The 19,589-nt window shown below is 45.2% G+C and overlaps 2 protein-coding genes across 3 annotated transcripts in view; one reads left to right on the top strand and one right to left on the bottom strand.

The window, feature by feature from the left end:
* Positions 1-6,305, bottom strand: part of SEPTIN10 (septin 10) — an 83,674-nt gene extending 77,369 nt beyond the window's left edge. The window contains exon 1 of one of the 2 annotated variants that reach the window (XM_070405849.1): positions 5,983-6,305. In XM_070405849.1, the coding sequence (XP_070261950.1) occupies positions 5,983-6,009 (27 nt within the window). In that variant the 5' untranslated portion in view covers positions 6,010-6,305. The remainder of the gene's footprint in view (positions 1-5,982) is intronic. The other variant, XM_070405851.1, reaches the window with a different exon arrangement.
* Positions 6,306-6,505: 200 nt separating this feature from the next.
* On the top strand, positions 6,506-10,792 carry SOWAHC (sosondowah ankyrin repeat domain family member C). The gene has a single exon (XM_070405848.1). It carries the CDS (start codon positions 6,600-6,602, stop codon positions 8,202-8,204), a length of 1,605 nt encoding a protein of 534 aa, XP_070261949.1. The 5' UTR covers positions 6,506-6,599; the 3' UTR covers positions 8,205-10,792.
* Positions 10,793-19,589: the final 8,797 nt, after the last annotated feature.

Genomic DNA, 19,589 nt, shown 5'->3' with positions numbered 1-19,589 from the left:
AATGACAACATGAACAAAATAAGAAACGATTTGTCCAACAAAGTTTGAGAATGTTAATCCCCCCCTCCCCCCGCAAATGGAGACATTACTCAACTCATGGGGTTGGGAGGATATCTACACTAATAAAAGAGAAACATGGTAATTAGCGTACGACCGCTACCCTTCCCATTGGCTAATCAGCATATCCTTATGCAAATTAACTGTCAGCCAAGATGGCAGCCGGCAGCCATGCACTGAAGCAAACAGGGAGGCTTGCTTGCTCCAGTGACTGCAGACTCCAACGTTCCCCGCCTGACTTGCCGGCCTCTCAGCTGCAACTCTAAGCAACTATGTTGCAAATATGGAAGCTAAACAAAACCCCAGAAACCGGCTTTCAGTCAGCCGGGCTTCAGCCAGCCGGACCGCAACATTGTATCAAATACAGAAGGTAAAGGCCAGAAACCTGCTTTCAGCAGCGAGGCCTCAGAGCTAAAGCTGGCCCAGAATAGGAAAAAAAAAAGAAAAAAAGGAGCAGTTGGGAGCTTCAGTCACCCGCCAGCCTGAAAACGGCCCTCAGCCCCTCACCCAGACTGGCCAGGCACCCCAGTGGGGACCCCCACCCTGATCCAGGACACCCTTCAGGGAAAACCAGCCGGCCTCCAAAGGGTAATATGCCTCCTGGCACCAGGATCAGCGGAGCAGCGAGGCTCCCGGCACCGGGATCAGCGTGACAGGGGGCAGCGACCAAACCACCTGATCGCCCTGCGGCTCTGTGTGTGACAGGGGGCGGGACCTCAACCTCCCTATCTTCCCTGCTCTGTTCATGACAGGGGAAGGCGCTCCAACCCCCTGATCAGCCCTGTTCTGTGCCTGATAGGGGGGAGCTCCCCAACCCCCTGATCGGCCCTGCTCTGTGTGTGACAGGGTGCGGCGCCCCCCCCACCCTCCCCGCCACGGGCCCTGCTCTGTGTGTGACGGGGTAGAGCCATAACCTCCCCATTGGTCCTGCCCTGAGTGTGACAGGGTGCAGCGCCCCAACCCCCTGATCCGCCCTGCTCTGTGTGTGACGGGGCGGTGCCCCAACTCCCCTATCGGCCCTACTCTGTGAGTGACAGGGGGGAGCTCCTCAACCCCCTGATCGGCCCTGCTCTGTGCATGACAGGGGGCAGTGCCTCAACCCCCTGATGGGCCCTGCTCTGTGCGTGACAGGGGGTGGCGCCACAACCTCCCCATCGACCCTGCCTTGAGTGTGACAGGGGGTGGTGCCCCAACCCCCCAATCAGCCCTACCCTGAGCGTGACTGAGGGTGGCATCGCAACCTCCTGATCCACCCTGCTCTGTGCATGACAGGGGGCGGTGCCCCAACTCCCCAATCGGCCCTGCTCTGAGTCTGACCAGGGGCTGCACCTAGGGATTGGGTCTGCCCTCTGCCACCCGGGAGCAGGCCTAAGCCAGCAGGTCGTTATCTCCCGAGGGGTCCCAGACTGTGAGAGGGCACAGGCCGGGCTGGGGGACCCCCCCCTCCCAGTGCACAAATTTTTGTGCACCGGGCCTCTAGTCCTATATAATTAAAGCCTAATACACTAAATGTATTCTCATGATATAGTGATATCTCATGATTTAATTTTCATTTATCTACAGTCATCCATTCAACCAATCAAAGTGTAATATGCTAACGATATGCTAAGGCTGTTCAACCGCTCGCTATGATGTGCACTGACCACCAGGGAGCAGATGCTCCAACCAGTAGGTTAGCTTGTTGCTGGGGTCTGGCCAATCGGGACTGAGCGAGATGGGCCGGACATGCCCTGGAGCCTTCCCACAGTCCCTCCCCAGCGGGCCAACCTCCCGAGTCCCTCTCCAGCCCCGATCGTGCACCAGTGGGGTCCCTTGGCCTGGTCTGCACCCTCTCGCAATCCAGGACCCCTCAGGGGATGTCAGAGAGCCAGTTTCAGCCTGATCCCACGGGCCATTTTGTGCACCAGACCTCTAGTATGTAATAATGCAAACACTGCAATCCTTGCCATAGTGAATTCACTTTAGCATTTGGTAGCATTCACTTACCCACTGGATGTATTCAGAGCAGCAAAGAACAAATCCATATAAAAATGTACCTTGAATACTTTAATGTTTGCAAAGATCTTTAGAGATCACTAGACCACTAAAATGTAAAAATATGAACCAAGAAGTAAAATATGCCTAGAGTTCCCTTTAGTTTTAAATATCCTTTAATAAGTACTGGCCACTACCGGACTCTCCCACCCCAATAGGGGGCAGGCCACCCAGCCAACCTCCTGCAACCCCTCCCCCACCTGGCCCCACCCCAGATCGGCCCCCTGATCCCGATCAATGGCAGGGCTGGCCAGCAAACCACCTATGGCCCCTCCCCCAGGCTGCTGGCCCCCAATTGGCCCCTCAACCCCAATCGGGGGCAGGCCCCGCCGGCCAATCACCCGTGGCCCCTCCTCCCAGTCAACCTCCCACCATCTCCTCCTCCCAACAAGCCCAGCCCCGATCTGCCCCAACTGGGGCCAGGCCGGCTGGACCCCACCCATGCATGAATTCGTGCACTGGGCCTCTAGTATACATAATTAAAGAAAAATTTAAAGCTATTCTTTTCATGATTGCTAAATACAATTGAAAGGCATGTTATTTTAAGATTGAGTATACAGACAGTTTACAATTGCTTAAAAAAAAAATCAAATAGGTATACAGTAGTCCCCCACTTATCCCCTCCATGCTTTCAGTTTCCATGATCAACCACAGTTTGAAAATATTAAATGGGAAATTTCAGAAATAGTAAGTTTTACATTGCACATTGTTTTGAGTAACATTATAAAATCTCACACCATCCCACTCCATCTTCAGGGAAGCGACATCCTTATGTCCAGTGTAGCTACACTGTATAAGCTTCCCACCTGTTACTTAGTAGCATCTCAGTTATAAGATTAACAGTATTGCAGTGCTTGTGTTCGGTAAACCTTATTTTACTTAATAATGGCCCCAAAACTCAAGAGTACTGATGCTGGCAATTTGACTATGCCAAGGAGAAGCCATAAAATGCTTCCTTTTTTAAGTGGAAAAGATGTAGAGGAAAAAACAGCATATATAGGGATCTTGGAACTTATGTACCAGGAAAATGGGAAGAATTGTAAATGTAACAAAGTATATGCAGAGCTTGTATATAATGCTGATGAAAGAAATCAAAGAATATGAAAAAATGGGGAGAAATACTATGCTTATAAGTTGGGAGACTCAACATAGTAGAGATATAAATTCTCCCTAAAATGATAAACAGATTTAACTTAATTCCTATAAAAATGCCAGCAAAATTATTTAGTCTAATCTAAAATTTATAATTAAAGACAAAAGCACTAGAATAGCCAAAAAGAATTTGAAAAATAGAATTGAGAAGAATCAGTCTACTTTATTTCAAGACTTATTATTTAGTTACAGGAATCAAGACCGTGCTATTAGAAAACCCAGAAATAGATACACACAAATATGTTCAACTGATTTTTGACAAAAGTGCAATAGAGAACAGACAGCCTTTTTGACAACTGGTGCTGGAGCATGGCTAAAAATGATCCTCAACCTACATCTCACACCTTACATAAAACTTAATTCAAAATGGGTCAATGGGCTTAAATGTAAAACATAGAGTGGAAAACTTTTACAAGAAAAAATAAGAGAACACTTTTGGGATCTAGGGTTAGGCAAGTAATTCTTAGACTTAATAAAAGTACAATCCATAAGAGGAAAAATGGAAAAAAAATGATTTTATAAAAATTAAAAATGTTTGCTCTGCAAAGGGTTCTATTAAGAAGGAAAAAAAAACTACTAAGAGAAAACATTTGCAAATCACATATCAAGGAAGGACTAGTATTTAGGATATATTAAAAATAAACCTCTAAAACCAACAATTTAAAAAATCCAGTTAGGAAATGCACAACAGACTTTCACTACAGAGAATATACTGATGGCAAATAAACCCATGAAAAGATGTTTAACATCATTAGCCATCATGGAAAAACAAGTTAAAACCACAATAAATCACTACATACCTATCAGAATGCCTAAATAAAAGATAGGAACACCAAATGCTGGTGAGGATGTGGAGAACCTGATCTCTCATACATTGCAGGTGGGAATGGAAAATGGGCAAAAATGCTGGGAAACAATTTAGCAGTTTCTTATAAATCTTTAAACCCAGCTACTAGGGGACCCAGCAACTGTACTCCTGGGAATTTAACCCAAAAAAACTTAAGTCTTATGTGTTCATTATTTTACATCACATGTTACTGTACATCAATGTTTATAGCAGCTTTATTCATAATAGCCCAACAATGGAAACAACCTAGATGTCCTTCAAACAAAGTGTGATTCATCCATACCATAGAATACTACTCAGCAATTAAAAAGAACAAACTAATGACACATGCAACAACCTAGATAAATCTGGGAATTTTGCTGAGTGAAAAAAGTCCAATCCCAAAAGGTTAAATACTGTGTGGTTCTTTAAATAACAGTCACGAAATGACAAAATTATAGAAATGAAGAACAAATTAGCGGTTGTTGGAGATTAAGAAGGAGTGGAAATGGAAGTGGGTATGAGTATTAAAAGGGATCCTTCTGGTGTGGAAAGTTCTCTAAACAATCAATGTCAGTGTCCTGGTTGTGGTCTTGTACAATGGTTTTGCAAATATTATTATTGAATAAAGCTGAATAAAGGGTACAGGCATCTCTATTGTATGTGAATCTACAATTATCTCAAAATGAAAAGTTTAATTAGAAAATAAAGGTAGCCTTACTGCTGAACTGCAAAATAAGTGCAATTGACAAGAAATCCAACGCCAATTAAATGAAGCGCTTTCTTCAGCACAAGTTTAATTCTGAAGATTACTACGAACCAAAGTTTACAAAACACATTTTTCTCACCCACACATGCACACACACACACGGCCACTGTAACAAGGCAGTTCCGATAGAAAAACCGAGACTTCTCTAAGTACATCACAGAGTAGAAGGAGCCCTGGCGGGATCAGGGCTGTCCGGGCGCCACCACAGAACGGCGGTGTAGCGGGGACACATCACCCCGCCTCTCAGGCTGCAATCCGTAAGCTGCTCCTACAGCGGCGCCTTCCGACTCAAGAGACTGCTGAGACCAGCTCTCAGACTTTTTGGTCTCAGGCCCCCCGGGGAGCTTTTGTTTGCATGGATTACAACCATCGATATTTGTAGTATTAGAAATTAAATTAAAATTTACAAGACAAGTGTGCACAGAGACACATTCCATCGGCCCTCCGGACGGTGAGGTCCACATCATGCAGCCTCTGAAAAACAACCAACTCACAAGAAAACAAGCGTGGAAAAGGCAAATAACAGCTTGGTATTGTTAGGAAAATAACCGTGACCACACGCTGAGGACCGCCGGCTTCAAATGAGGTAAAAAGATACAACTGGTTTGAAAGGTATAAAACAGCGGACAGCTCAGTCACCCGGCTTTTAAAGCACGAGGGTGCCAATGTGCCCCCCAAAAGAGGGTGAGGGAATCGAATTTTAGCGGAGGGCGAAGAGGAGGAGCGCGCGCCGGACCCCGAGGGTCGGGTCAGGGAAAGGCCGCGACTCCAGAAGGTCGCTACCGTTGTAGCCATCGGCTCGGTGCCCAAAACCGTTACAAACACACGGACCCACGATCACTGTTTCCCATTTAACTTCTGGCGAAGACGGGAAGCCGCGCAAAAACTTGAGCCGCTCCCGCCCGGCGCGGAGAGCTGGGGGACCTCGCGCGCTGGGTGCGGGCCGCCCGCCGACGCCCGTGGACAGAGGGGGAGAGAGGGTCCCGTTCCCCCCAGAAGGGGGACCGCGGAGCCCGCAAGGATCTCCGAGGACGGGACCCGCCACCGCCCTACCGGACGCCGCGGGAGGAAGTTACGTTAGGACCCCGGGAACGGCGGGGCGGAGACCCTGGGAGCCCGGCCCTAGGGGGTCGCCTGGACTCACCAGGTGCCGCGCCTCCTCAGAGCTCATGTTTCCGGCGGGAGCTGGGCGAAGTGAGCCAAGGGCGGCCGGAGCGGCGGTCTCGTCACGGCCAGAGCAGCGCGTCGGCGGAGGGAGCCGGGGGCCGGGAAGGGCTCGGGATGCGGGGCGCGGGCCGGAGGCGGCGCGATGGGCAGGGGCGGGGCCAAGCCGGCTGCCTCAGTGACGCGGGCGCGAGCGAGCCTCTCACAGGGGTGTCCCACGACGTGTCGCCGGACGAGTCAGTGCGGGGCAGTGGCTGCAGGACCTGGGCCGGGAGGGGGAGGGGATGCGGCCAGGACTACTCAGCTGGCGGCGGCCGGAGGCACTCCCGCGCGAGGGCCGGAAGTGGGCGGCCCGGGGCCGTGTCCGCGGGCGGTCGGCGGGAGCCGAGATTGCGGCCGCACGGGACCGGAAGTGGGCGGGGCGGGGCGGGGCGGTGCCGGCGGAGGCGTGTTTGCGCGGGGCGCGGCCCTGTGAGCTAGTAGCAGTGTCTCCTGCCGCGGACCAGAGGTTTGGAGTTCGCGGAGCCCGCACCTGGGAGCGCGCCGCGATGGGGCCGGGCTGAGCCTCCCAACGCCTAGCGAGCAGCGCGACCCCGGATGGAGGGCCCGGCGGAGCTCGGCCCCGAGGCGGTGCTGCGCTTCCTCGCGGAGCGCGGGGGCCGGGCCCGGCACGCCGAGTTGGTGCAGCACTTCAGGGGTGCTCTGGGCGGAGAGCCCGAGCGGCGCGCCCACTTCAAGGAGCTGGTCAACGCCGTGGCCACTGTGCGCACCGACCCCGCCGACGGCTCCAAGTACGTGCACCTCAAAAGGAGGTTCTGCGAAGGCCCACAGTCACCCAAGGCCGCGCCCCCTCGGGACTTACCACGCATCTCGGTGACCGCAGAGCCCGAGCCCCACGGCGGCGGTGACCCCGAGGGGTCCGACGACCCGGCCAAGTGCTGGGAGAGCAGCTTGTGCCCCGAGGCGGCGACCCCGGGTCCGGGCCGTGAACCCGGCGATGGAGAGTCTTCCGCCGCCGCGCTTGGGCCGCCCAGCCTGACCGGCGACGGCCGGAGCGGGCCGTCCCTGAACGGCGGGGCCAGGAGAAAGAACTCGCGGCGCGGCGCGCAGCCTCCGGCCCGAGCACCAACCCCCGAGCCCAGCGAGGACCTGGAACCCCAGCCCCAGGGCTGCGAGGAGGCGGACGGAGGGAGCTCTCCCGGGGGAACCACCACCCCAAGGTCGACTCGCCAGAACCTCCGGGACCTTGTGATGGGCAGCTCCCCGCAGCTGAAGAGGAGCGTCTGCATGGGGGGCAGCAGCACCGGGGGCTGCTCTGGGGGAGGACGCGGCAAAGGTGGGGGTGACTCGGACAGCGCTTCCGTTGCCTCGTCGTCCGCGGAGGAGGAGATCAGCAGCGGGGCCTCGGTGACGCTGGACCCTTTGGAACACGCCTGGATGCTCTCGGCCTCGGACGGCAAGTGGGACAGCCTGGAGGCGCTGCTCATCTGTGAGCCTGGCCTGCTGACCAAGCGGGACTTCATCACCGGCTTCACTTGCCTGCACTGGGCTGCCAAGCACGGCCGGCAGGAGCTCCTGGCCATGCTAGTCAACTTCGCCAACAAACACCAGCTGCCAGTGAACATCAACGCCAGGACGAGCGGAGGCTACACTGCCCTGCACTTGGCAGCCATGCACGGGCACGTGGAGGTGGTGAAGTTGCTGGTGGGGGCCTACGACGCAGACGTGGACGTCAGGGACTACAGTGGGAAGAAGGCCTCGCAGTACCTGAGTCAGAGCATCGCCGAGGAGATCAAGAACCTGGTGGGAGCCCTGGACGAGGACGACGGTGAAAGTGCTTCAGGCAGCGGGGGTGGGCGCTGGAGGCTTTCAAAAGTGCTCCCTTCCCACCTCATCACCTACAAACTCTCGCACGTCCTGGAGGATGGAGGGGATCATCACCATCACCACCACCACCTGGCTGAGGGATGGGCAGGAGGCAAAGCAAAGGACCCAGGTCGCAAAGCCTCAGGCAGCTCTAGTGGGCGAATAAAACCCAGACTCAACAAAATCCACTTCAAAACCCAGATCATCCACACCACACCCTTTTTCAGAGACCTGGAGCAGACCCTGGAAGAGGGGGAGCAGGAAGAAGAGGATCGATCTCTTAAAGGCCACTTACCCTCATTCAAATTGAGACCGAAGTCCAATGTATTTGGGTAAAAATAATTTTTGTAGAAAATTCTAAGGGTTATTTGTCATCCGAAATACAATACTAGAGGTAGGCAAGTGAGACCAGAAAAGATTTAGGCAAAATTATGCATTCTTACTTTGGGGGGTTGGTGTGGGGGAGGGCGGAAGTGGGGGGGAGTTTCCCCTAGTATTCTGAGTGAGGTGGCTTTCCAAGTGATTCATCAAACCTTGACCTAGGCCTCTTTTCTCCATGCCATTCCTCTGCCCTGGAGTCCCTGTTTGTAAAGACTAGAGATGTATCTAAATTGGGGGTACAGAATTGATGACTGAGGGTTTCTTTGATTTAACCATTATTGGATGTCATGCTAAGTGTGGAATATTGCTCGTTTATGATTGTTAAAAGTGGTTACTCTTCCAAAAACAAGATATGCAAATTGTAATGAAATTGGTAACATTTGTTAAGTGTGAACGAAAACTAATTGCATTTGCTTTTTAAGATTTTGCGAAGGTAAGGTAAGAGTTGAAATGCAAAAATTCTAATTAGTAAATGAATAAAAATGGGAATCCTGTTGGTATCCTACTGTATTGTAAGTGTTCAGCTGTTTTTAAAAAGCAATCTCAGCTTTAATCACTCAACTAAAGAAATAAGCAACATTCACTTTGAGTTAATCTGTAGTATGCTTTCCTCTTAACTATCATACTGCACTCAGTATTAAGGTGCGTTATAACTACACAAATTTTTATTTAAAGAAAATACCTTGAACAACCTGTGTTACTTTAAAGTAAAATATTGAGTGTGGTTCTGATTCTCACTAACTTGTTTTGCTATTCTAAAAGTCTAAATTTGCTGAAGTTTTTAATCTGGGGTCATATAACCATTCTTTCTATTTGACATCACCCTAGTTGATGGTGCTTAGACTTGAATTGCCTACAGAACTGTTTCTGGTTTAGATGATTAGCAAAAATTGGCATAAGTGTATGTGAGCCTATGCTTCTCTCAAATAATAATTAAATCAACCTAAGGTACACTTTTTGTTTTACTAATAAAACATGCTCATAGTCTATACTTTGTAGCAATATTTTGCAAATATTTAAAATACTAAATCCTCTCAATTTTTCATGGTTTCCTTGAATCTAAATAGACATAAGTGAAGTTAATGAGAAGCTGGATAGTAACTCTACCCAGTTAAGAATAGCACTTTATAAAAGGGAAAAGAGAAAAGATTGTACTATTTCTATACTTAAATGCCGCTGGCTATTGAATTTCTTTACATGTAAGTGAAAAATACCAGTCATTAAAATTAAAGACTTACACATGATTGTTAATTACATTCCATTCAAATACATTAGTGTGAATATTTTATAATTGTAAAATTTAACTCACAAGCATATTAAATCTATTTGTAACAATATTCAAAACAACTTTTCTGGGAGACTAATTCCACAAGTCCTTTACTCTTTTTGGTCTCATTATTGATGAAACAAGTACCTGCAGCCTATAGAGATTAAGAGGTGAGTTGGCGTGCACAGTAATGAACCAATATATTAATTGTATACCACTGCAATCTTTAGAGAGGTCTTAGATCTTTAATTTCCCCAAGTCATAGAAATTTGTAACAAGTTTATCACACATCTCTAGAGTGAATCTGTTTAAAGATTAATGAAATTATTCACATAAAATATATAAACTATTATCCATTTATGTGCCTTTATTTTTATTTTAGGATTATGGAAATGGGGGCCATGTACATTTGAGAAGCACTTTTTCCACACATGTGGGTGAAAATCTAATTTTGTATAAATTAAAAGTAGAATCCTTGAAGGTGAAAGCCACTATTTGCTCTGAATCTGGTACACATTACCTGTATCTAGTGCAGAATAAGCTATAACTTCCCACTGAAGAATCTTATCTTTCATTGACATGTAAAGCTAAAGTAAACTATAAAGAGTATACACTTCAGAACCACCTAAACATTCTATTAAACAGTCAGTATTAAGCTCTTAAATGTGTATGTTACTAATTAATTGCACAAAAATCTGTAATTTGCTAGATCTTTAGAAATTGAGCTAATAATTCACTTAACTTTCTTTTCACACTAGAGATTTTAACTTTTCTGATAAAATTTACTTTAAATTCTCAAAAATCATTCCTGAGGGAAACTACTTGTACATTCCTTGTCACAATGTGCTCATGTAGCATTTTCAGCTATTTAACTCTAATTCCTCTTATTTTTCACTTTCCAGTTTAAGATTATAAAAAGCAAATTATTTGTGTAATTTGATATTTGTGAAGTTGTATTTACCATTAATGGAAATTATGTCAGTTACTTAGATGTTTGTTGATATGAAACTGTATAGTTAGGAAACTCAAGAATGTCCAGGTGTTTTTTATAGGTACATTTGAAACTAATGAATGTATGTCATAGTTCTCTTCACATTTATGGTATATAAAATGCAACCAGCTAATATAACTTGAAAATCTGGTACTATTTTATTCATACCTGAAATCTGGGTGCCCAGGATGCCTTGTCTTTTATTTTTTAAATAAATGAAACTTTGGGAGCTTAGAATGTAAAATTTGTAGTTTGTTTTGTCAAAAATAAAAGGTTCATACTAGATTTTTTTTCTCTGAATTGTCTAAATATCTCTAGTCCTTTATCATGTTTTATGGTTTATACAATGCTTTTTGACGTTTCAGTTTATTTGGTCTCTTCCTTTCCCTTGAAGTTATTGATCATATATCCCTGATCCTATATAATAAAAGCCCAGCGACCGAAACAGCTGAACGACCAGAATGACCAGAGACCAGAATGACTGTGGCCCCTCGCCCCAACGGGGACCCCCACCCCGATCTGGGGCCCCCAAGGCAGGCCAGCCGGCGCCCACCCATGCACTGGGCCTCTATCCCATATAATAAAAGGGTAATGTGCAAATTGACCCTAACGGCAGAATGACCACTCAACCAGTCACTATGAGGTGCACTGACCACCTCTCAGTCCCTTTCCCTGGCCGAATGGGGAACTGGGGATGGGTGGTTGGGAATGTGGATGGCACCAGGCCAAGGCCCCCGCCCCGCCAGTCACCCCAAACACACAGGGCAACCTGCGGCAGGGGCAGGGCCAGTGAGCTGGCGGGAACAGCCAACCTCTCAGTCCCTTCCCCTGGCTATCAGGCTCCAATCACCTGATGGTGAAAGGGGAACTGGGGTGGGGGGCAGGGCTGGCTGCAAGCAGCTGGGGATGATGGTCCTAATCACAGGCCAAGCCTAGGGACTGTACCCTGCATGAATTTTGTGCGCTGGGCCTCTACATGTAAGGAATAAAGGTTGATGGCTGTTCAGGGCCACGAAGTAAATGGCAGTAAGATCTTAAGATTGGGTGTTTTTTCACATTTTTTCTACACTTCAAATGGCAAAATTTTGACAGTGATGGATGAATCAACTTACAGAGAAGGTATTACCTCTACTACTACCTTAAAAAAAATAAAGCCTGTGGCTCCTGCACATACCACCTACCCACCATGAATGCTCCCACCCAGACCAAACCTTCAGAAAGGTATAGAGAATACCTTTTTCTATTTTCTTCAGTATCCATCAATAGTATTGGACATTAATGAATTCAATTCCTCCCCAGCCTGCCTTTGATCTTTATTTTAACAAGATTGGCATCTATCAGATGACAGAGGGATATAGAACTCAGTATAATTGTCCACCCTTGTTTCCTCTTGGAAGATCCTATTATGATTGGTGCTTGGTTTTTCTGTTATTGCTGTTGATTTATGACAACTTTTTTCACTATACCTGAAGTACTAGATAAATCTAGTTTCCGTTTCTAAAATGACTTTTTTTCCTTAGAAATATGTATCTGGAAAGGATTCATTGAGCAATCCATTTGAACATAACTTTGTAATTTTTCCTAGTGGAAAATTTTTATGTTGCTAAATAATGGCATTATTTGGAGCTTCTTGCAAGTTAATCTTAAAAGTGAATACTCTGCAAACCATTGTTCCTTCAATGATGAGTCAAGTTTTCATGAAATGCTTAATATTAGAGGACTGGAAGATGAAACTTGTGAACTAATTTTTCAAGACATAGCAGTAGAGCTGTTTGTGTTACTATCCACTTTTTTTTTCCTCTGAAGAACATTACTTTCATGTTATCATACTCTTTTTTCAATCTTCTCTTTTAGATATCAGTTTCATCTCAGGAACTAGCTTCCCCATTCAGTTATCTATTACTCCACATTTATTGATGAATATGTGACAAGTGCTGCCACCCTTCCACAATGCCTGGCATCTTAAAGGTACTCAATAAGTATTTTTTTCCTTTTAATGGAAAACACTAAAAAAAACATTTTGTAATGTTACATCATATGGATAATTTCAACAATGAGCTTTCATACCAAGTGAACTAGAGGTATTATTCATACAAATGGCTCTAAATGCCAGACAACCACTTTATCTGCAACTTAGTCAAAAGAACAATCTATTCTAATCCTGGAGGTAAAATCAACTTTATTGGAATTTTACTTTGTGAGCAATTTAAGAAATTTTTTTAAATATATTTTTTATTGATTTCAGAGAGGAAGGGAGAGCTAGAGAAAGATAGAAACATCAATGATGAGAGAGAATCATTGATTGGTTGCCTCCTTCATGCCCCCACTGGGGATTGAGCCTGCAACCCAGGCATGTGCCCTTGACTGGAATCGAACCCAGGACCCTTCAGTCTGCAGGCCAACGCTCTATCCACTGAGCCAAACCAGCTAGGGCAATTTAAGAGATTTTTAAGAGTAAAATTGATATAAAAAAGTTTTACCTTACAAGTTGACTCAAATACATAATCCCTAGGAGAATCTTTTAACTCTATATTCTTCTTATTTTTCAATTTCCAAATTGAGATTATAAAAATCAATTTGTGGAGTTGTATTTATCATTAATTGAAGTTATGTCAGTTATTTAGATGTTTGTTTATATGAAACCATGATTAGAAAACTCACGTTTCCTGGCTTTAAATATTTTATTGTCAGTATTCAAAAGACTGCTTATTTTGTGAAGAGACGATGTTTAGTTTTGCCTAGAGGGCTTTCTAATAGTCATTTAAAGATTGCCATGGACTGTCCCATGAAGTGGAACACTCAACCTTTGGAAAGAATTGGTCAGAGGTTATGTGAGCATGTGAAAAGTTAAAATCGATCATTTAAAGCATCCCTGTGACTGATTGTGTCTCAAGAAACTTTGCTCTAGGTTATATCCATACTGACCAACGGTTTAGCCAAAACTGGCCTGACTGAGAATGAAGTTAACAAGAGAAATAGGGTCATTTAAGTTTTTGTGTTTTGTTTTTTTAAACACAATTTTATGCTGTTCTCATCAGAGAACCTGGAAATGCCCCCTTTGAATACTCTTCTGGGTCTCTAAGAAACATTGAGTTTAATGGTACAAATATAATTGATTATTCTTGAAATTTGTCCAGAATTGTCTGATATTGACAAATGTGATCTTCAAGCTTTGTTTAGTCTGTTTTTGGGCTGTTATAACAGAATAATAGACTAGGTGACTTATAAGCAATAGAAACCGATTTTGCAGTTATGGAGGCTGAGAAGTCCAAGGTCAAGGAACTGACAGATTCAGTCTCTGATATGAGCTTGCTTCGTGGTTCATAGGCATTCGTCTATTTGAAACCAGACAATCAATGGGTCTAGGCTGCCTATCACTACTTGAGCCAATTCAGCAGAGACAGGGTTGAAGCATATGTGAGTGTTTATTCTAATACTGCTAGCAGTATGGGAGAGCAGCAGGTCATCCACAAAAATCTGCTCTGCAGACCCCATAAACCAGGTGTTTATATAGGGTAGGACAATGATTACATGGGGAAGTTGGCAATGCAGGCTGAGTGGGACTCCATTGTTTGGGCAACAAGGTTGTTAATCTTTCCATGATAATAGGCAGTTCCTGAATAAGATAGGACCACATTCCAAGGTTGATTCCTAGGTCCAAGGTTGACTCCCAGGTCCTGGCAGTGTACAACTCCCAGCCAGGTCAGAATATCCTTTCTTTAACCAACACAAGGTGATCATGGTTAACAGAGCATGAGCATCATTAATATTTCCCATAACCATAGCTGTTCCCCAATATTCTATTTTTGCCCCTAACATATTTTCTGTGTCCTCACATGGCAGAAGGGAGTTCTCTGGGATCTCTCTCTCTCTCTCTCTCTCTCTCTCTCTCTTTTAATTTAAATCTTTATTGTTGAAAGTTTACATATATCTGGGGTCTTTTTTATTAAGGGCAATACCTTCATGATCTAATCACCTCCAAAGGTCCTACCTCCTAATCCCATCACATTGGGGATTAGATTTCAACATATGAATTTGAGGGTACAAGCATTCAGTGTGGATGAAAAGGGGCCACATGCTAACCTGACAAGTTCAGGAAAGGCCTGTATAGTGACCTTGAAATCTCAGGGACCTAAAGTAACCACAAAGGATGATCTGAAATTAAAACTTCTTTTTTTAAAAAAAAAAAAAAAAAGCAGTTTATGGCAGTTTATGTCCTAGGCTAGAATCTTCCCTGACAAAAGTCAATCTTTACCTTAACTAAGCCTGTCTCTTGTCTTTTGCATCTATGATAACATACCTTGGGAATGTCAGGACACCTCAGGGCACAACCAATGCATCAAAGCAGAGACTACAAATCCTCTTGTTGTTTTTATCATATTTATCATATTAATTGTTGACTGTTAACTATTCTGTACTGACCTATGTTAAATATGGATCATTTTACTTATTATCCAATCCCAGTGGTTTCCCCTACTTTGCTTTCTCCGGCCTCCCTAACCTACCACCAATGACTTTCAAGTAACCCACTTATGTCCTCTTTTGAGTGTAATGTATAAAATAAGGTGCAAAACTGCCATTCCCTGGAGCATTATCTCAGAGAATTTGCTACTCCCAATTGTCACAGTTTTGTGACAGGCACCTTTCACAGACTCCAGAGAGGTGTTATCAGACAGCCAACCACCTGAGTCAGAGGGAGAGGGCTGTCCCCCACCTTCATTCTTCTCTTCTCTTATAAATGAATTTAAATGAGAGACTTCAGACTATTGTGTTGTGATAAAGCCAATTTATTTAAAAAATTAAAGCATGCACTTACTTCTTTAGTAAGGCAAGCAAATCTATACATCTGGTTTATGAAGTGCAAATGGGCCCTCAGTTAATCTGAAGAGCAAGTGGGGTGCTGGGTTTCTGCCTTCTATACCCTCTTATCTATAAGTTTTTTTAAATTCCTCTGCTTAGATATCTTGGTACAGATTAATTCTGAAGTTCCCCCCTTTTCCTTGTTATGGCTTTTTCCACAATTATGAGAAGCACCTGGAAACTCTATCTTGACCAATCAAAGACTGCTGGCTTCACTGAACAGTAGGGCATTCTTCTTTCCCCCTCTAACCTCCATTCTGCTGTCTTTTAGTAATTTCAGGATGATTTAGCTATGTATTTTCTAGTTGCATTAAGATTCCCCCTCCTCTCCTGCGTTCTTTTGTGAGAAGGAGAGGTTTTAACCTTTTGTTCTCAAGATAAGGTCCTGCTACAAGCTACCTGCATAGCTTTTTGGCTTTAATTTTCCTGCCTCAGTTTCCCTATTCCAATTTATTAGAAAGAAGGCGATCACCAGAATTAAGGGTCCTGTTAGAACACAAAGGATACTCAGGAGTCAGACAGCAAGGCAATATCTTTACCTCTGCAAGAGGGTGTGCAACCAACAAAGAGTCTGGTAAGCAAGCACATGGAGCAGGAAGGTCGCTCGGATTTTATTCCTGATGCAGTCTGCCCCTCATGCTAATTGGTTAAGGCTCAATTTCACTTTCTTGCATGATCAGCTAATTCAAAGAACAGGGAGGGGTTGAAATTTAAGAAACCAAAACTTAGAATGGTGGCCTCCTAAATCATGTGACTTAGAATGACGGCCATCTCTCAAAATGGCTGCTCGTAAGCTAAAGAACTTCCTTCTTTGACAGAAAAGATTACGGGTTGATTCTCATAATTCTCACAATTCCCCCTTTTTTCTTATTTAACTGATTTCACTCTTTTCTTCTAACTCGGTCCGCATTAGTTGATTTTCATGTTCTGCAGTGTCTAGGAGAAGGAGATTGTTTTGTTGGTATGATACTGGGGTCTGTTTGGTCAATGTGGTTTCAATTAACCTTTGGATAAGACCTCTCATACATGGGATGTTACAACATCCCATTACTGTCATAACTCCTAACACGGTTATCAAAGAGGTGAATATGGATACCATCATTCCTTTCCACTTCCCAAACCATTGTTCTAGTAAATCAGAGAAAGGATCCTCAACCCCAGGATTCTCAGCTAACTCATTAGCTAAAGTTGTTAATCCCTATAGGGCCTTAGTGATGGTTCCATCTGGAGCTGTGTTGTTAGGGATGAATGTACAACATTGCCCCCCCCTCCCCATCATTACACAAACTCCCCCTTTTTCTGCCAGAATCATATCCAAGGCCAACCTATTCTCCCAGGTCATTCTGCTGGTAGCATCTAGTTTTTCAGCTGTACCTTTAAATGCATCTCAAGGAAAGTTGACAAACCTCTGTTGATTTTAATAAATATAATTATTCCAATCTACATTTTTGTTGACAGTGGACCACCAGAACAGGACAGATTCAAACCCTGCAGCAATTTGATTTCTAGCCTTAAACTCATTAGCACTCTTTTTGGAACCCCAGTGGAATCTATGTAAATACTAAAGGCCCGATGCATGAAGTTGGTGCAAGGGGCTCAGCCCCCGCCACCACGGCAGCTGCCTCTGCCTTGGCCCCCGCCGCTGCAGCAGCTTCGTCTGGAAGGTTGTCGGTCTAATTAGCATATTACGCTTTTTATAATTATAGATGGGGATTAAAAGAGCTCTCTGAACTCTCTCTTTTCTTCCTAGTTTGTCTGTCCATTGAAAAAGGCTTATGGTATACCAAAGTGAAAGGGATAGACAATTGTATCAGAGCACAAGTTCTACTCCAGTGGCTAGGCAAGGCCGCAAGTAATGGTCCCCAGCAATACCACCAGACATCAGCACGGGTTATTGACAGAGCAGAATGATTGGCTTCTGAGGATCCTCGACCATTTACATATCCAAATAAATTTCCCATGAACTCCGAATACTATTCCCTCTCTACCTTGAGAGGCAGGAGGTATAATTTACTTCAGAAGATGAGGGCTGGATCATTTTGGGGAACCCTTGCTCTTTACCTCTGCTGGATGGGAACAACAGGGAGTCTTACAGGAAGTGTTTCCCCAGGTGGTTTCCTCCTGATACAAGGCAAGCACACATTCCATCCCGTTACTGTCTGAGGCCTATCCAAATGGAAATGGGACCACTTGGGCCTCTGGCCTTCCTGCCACAAAAGCGTAACAGTTGCTTTTATGTAGGGGGCGTACAGTATATTTAATCCATTCCACCCAGGCATTCATTTCCTTATATCCTTCTTCTATTTGCAAAGTTTGTCTTGAATCCTCAACTCAATTAGGGTCTCTTTTGTAGGATCATTTTGTGGTACAAAGGGATTTTCCCCCAGCTTAGAGGTAGAACTAGTCATGGTGGTGGCCGTGATGATGTCCTTGGGTGGGGCTACCAGTCTCAGAGCAAACCTCCCTTGGGAATCTTGTTCTGTGACATCTACTCCTAAATCTAGTCCTAGCCAATCTTTTGGCCTAGAGGCTGAAATATTCAAGTCATTCAAGTTATTTATAGTGAAGAACAAGGGATTACACTGTAAGTTCTGGCAAGCATGGGGAAGGGTACCTCTATATAGATGTATTCTAGCCTTTAGTTGACTAAACTTTTTATCTGCTGGTCAGGATATAGCCATCCAGCCCTGGTAGGGTGGTCCACCATACATCATTCCAGATAGGACAAGGGGATAGACCAGTGGTCGGCAAACTGTGGCTCGTGAGCCACATGTGGCTCTTTGGCCCCTTGAGTGTGGCTCTTCCACAAAATACCACGTGCGGGCGCGCACGTACAGTGCGATTGAAACTTTGTGGCCCATGCGCAGAAGTCGGTATTTTGTGGAAGAGCCACACTCAAGGGGCCAAAGAGCCACATGTGGCTTGCGAGCCGCAGTTTGCTGACCACTGGGATAGACCATTCGCTCCCAGTGAGGTATCAAGATACATGTAAATGGAATAGGCCTGTAGCTGCCTTTGATGGTTTGGCAGGCATCAAATTGAAGGGTTATGAGCTTATCTCCCTTGGTCACATTAATCAATAACTTAACTGGGTAAGCATGATCCAGATTGTATACATTTCCCCAGCCCACATTGTAAGCCCTTGCAATTTTCCAGAGCCCCAAAGCAAATAGAATCTAGTTCATGATGGCCATTAAGACATCTAACAGTTGCTTTAGTGTTCATTTCAAGGGACTATGTCCTGGTATGGCTGAAAAGTTGAGGTGTCTCTACCCTGAGAGGTTGGTGGTACACTCTTAACCCAGGTGTGATAGGGTCCAACCTCATTCTGCAGGCAAAACGTGGTCTCAGGGGTAAGCAAGACAAGGTAGGGTCCTTCCTAGGAGGGTTCCAACTTGTTTTTCTTCCAAGTCTTGATTAGAACATAGTCTCTCAGTTAATGGTGATGAACCAGAAACTCACGAGGAGGGTTTTGGGCTAGGAGGCCTTTTAACCTGAGAGATTAGAGTAGAGGAGTTACCCAGTACATAGTTCTTAAGAAATTAATCTTTAGTCTCCATTGTAGGAAGATCTTGAGGCCTTCCTAAGTAGGGAAGGCCATACAACATCTCATAAGGGGATAGCCCTACATCCTTCCTTGGAGCTGTTCTAATCCAGAGACGTGCAATAGGGAGACATTTAGTCCCGGGGAGCTTTGTTTCCAGCATCAGTTTGGTGATCTGTCTCTTTAAAGTTTGGTTCATTCTTTCTACCCTTCCCAAAGAAGGGGGGTACCAGGAGGTATGACATTCCCATCTTATATCTAACCCATAATATCCTTAATAATGGTGATAGTAAAGTGGATCCCGTTATCAGAATCTATCTTTTAATGGCTTCAATCCAATTTGTTAAGTGATCTACTATCACCAGTAGGTATTTTTGTCTTTCTACTTTGGGCATTTCTGTATAATCCACCTGGATGCTTTGGAAGGATCTGAGCTGGGAAGGTCTTCCCCCTGGGAGTTGCTTCCTCAGGCCTGTTTATTAACCTTTCTGCAAGTAATGCAGCCCTCTTGGACCTGTTTTGCCACTGTCCTTAGAATGACATCGCACATAGCTTGTGGCCCCCATGTGTCCCTTTGTGAAGGAGGGTCTTAAGTTCTCTAATCATTTCCTTTCCATCAGGCAATTTCCACTTTTCTTCTTTATCATTCACAGCTCCTGTTGGAGACCAGGTGTAAGC

This window comes from Myotis yumanensis, unplaced genomic scaffold (genome assembly GCF_028538775.1).
Source record: "Myotis yumanensis isolate MYYU_CA2020_CCGP unplaced genomic scaffold, mMyoYum1.0.hap1 SCAF_2, whole genome shotgun sequence".
NCBI classification, from domain to species: Eukaryota; Metazoa; Chordata; class Mammalia; order Chiroptera; family Vespertilionidae; genus Myotis; species Myotis yumanensis.
Note: the sequence above shows the minus strand (reverse complement) of the source record. Positions and strands in the feature narration are given on the sequence as shown.

What these genes read in the sequence shown, in the direction of transcription:
- SOWAHC (XM_070405848.1), top strand. Translation starts at nt 6,600, where the DNA reads ATGGAGGGCCCGGCGGAGCTCGGCCCCGAGGCGGTGCTGCGCTTCCTC.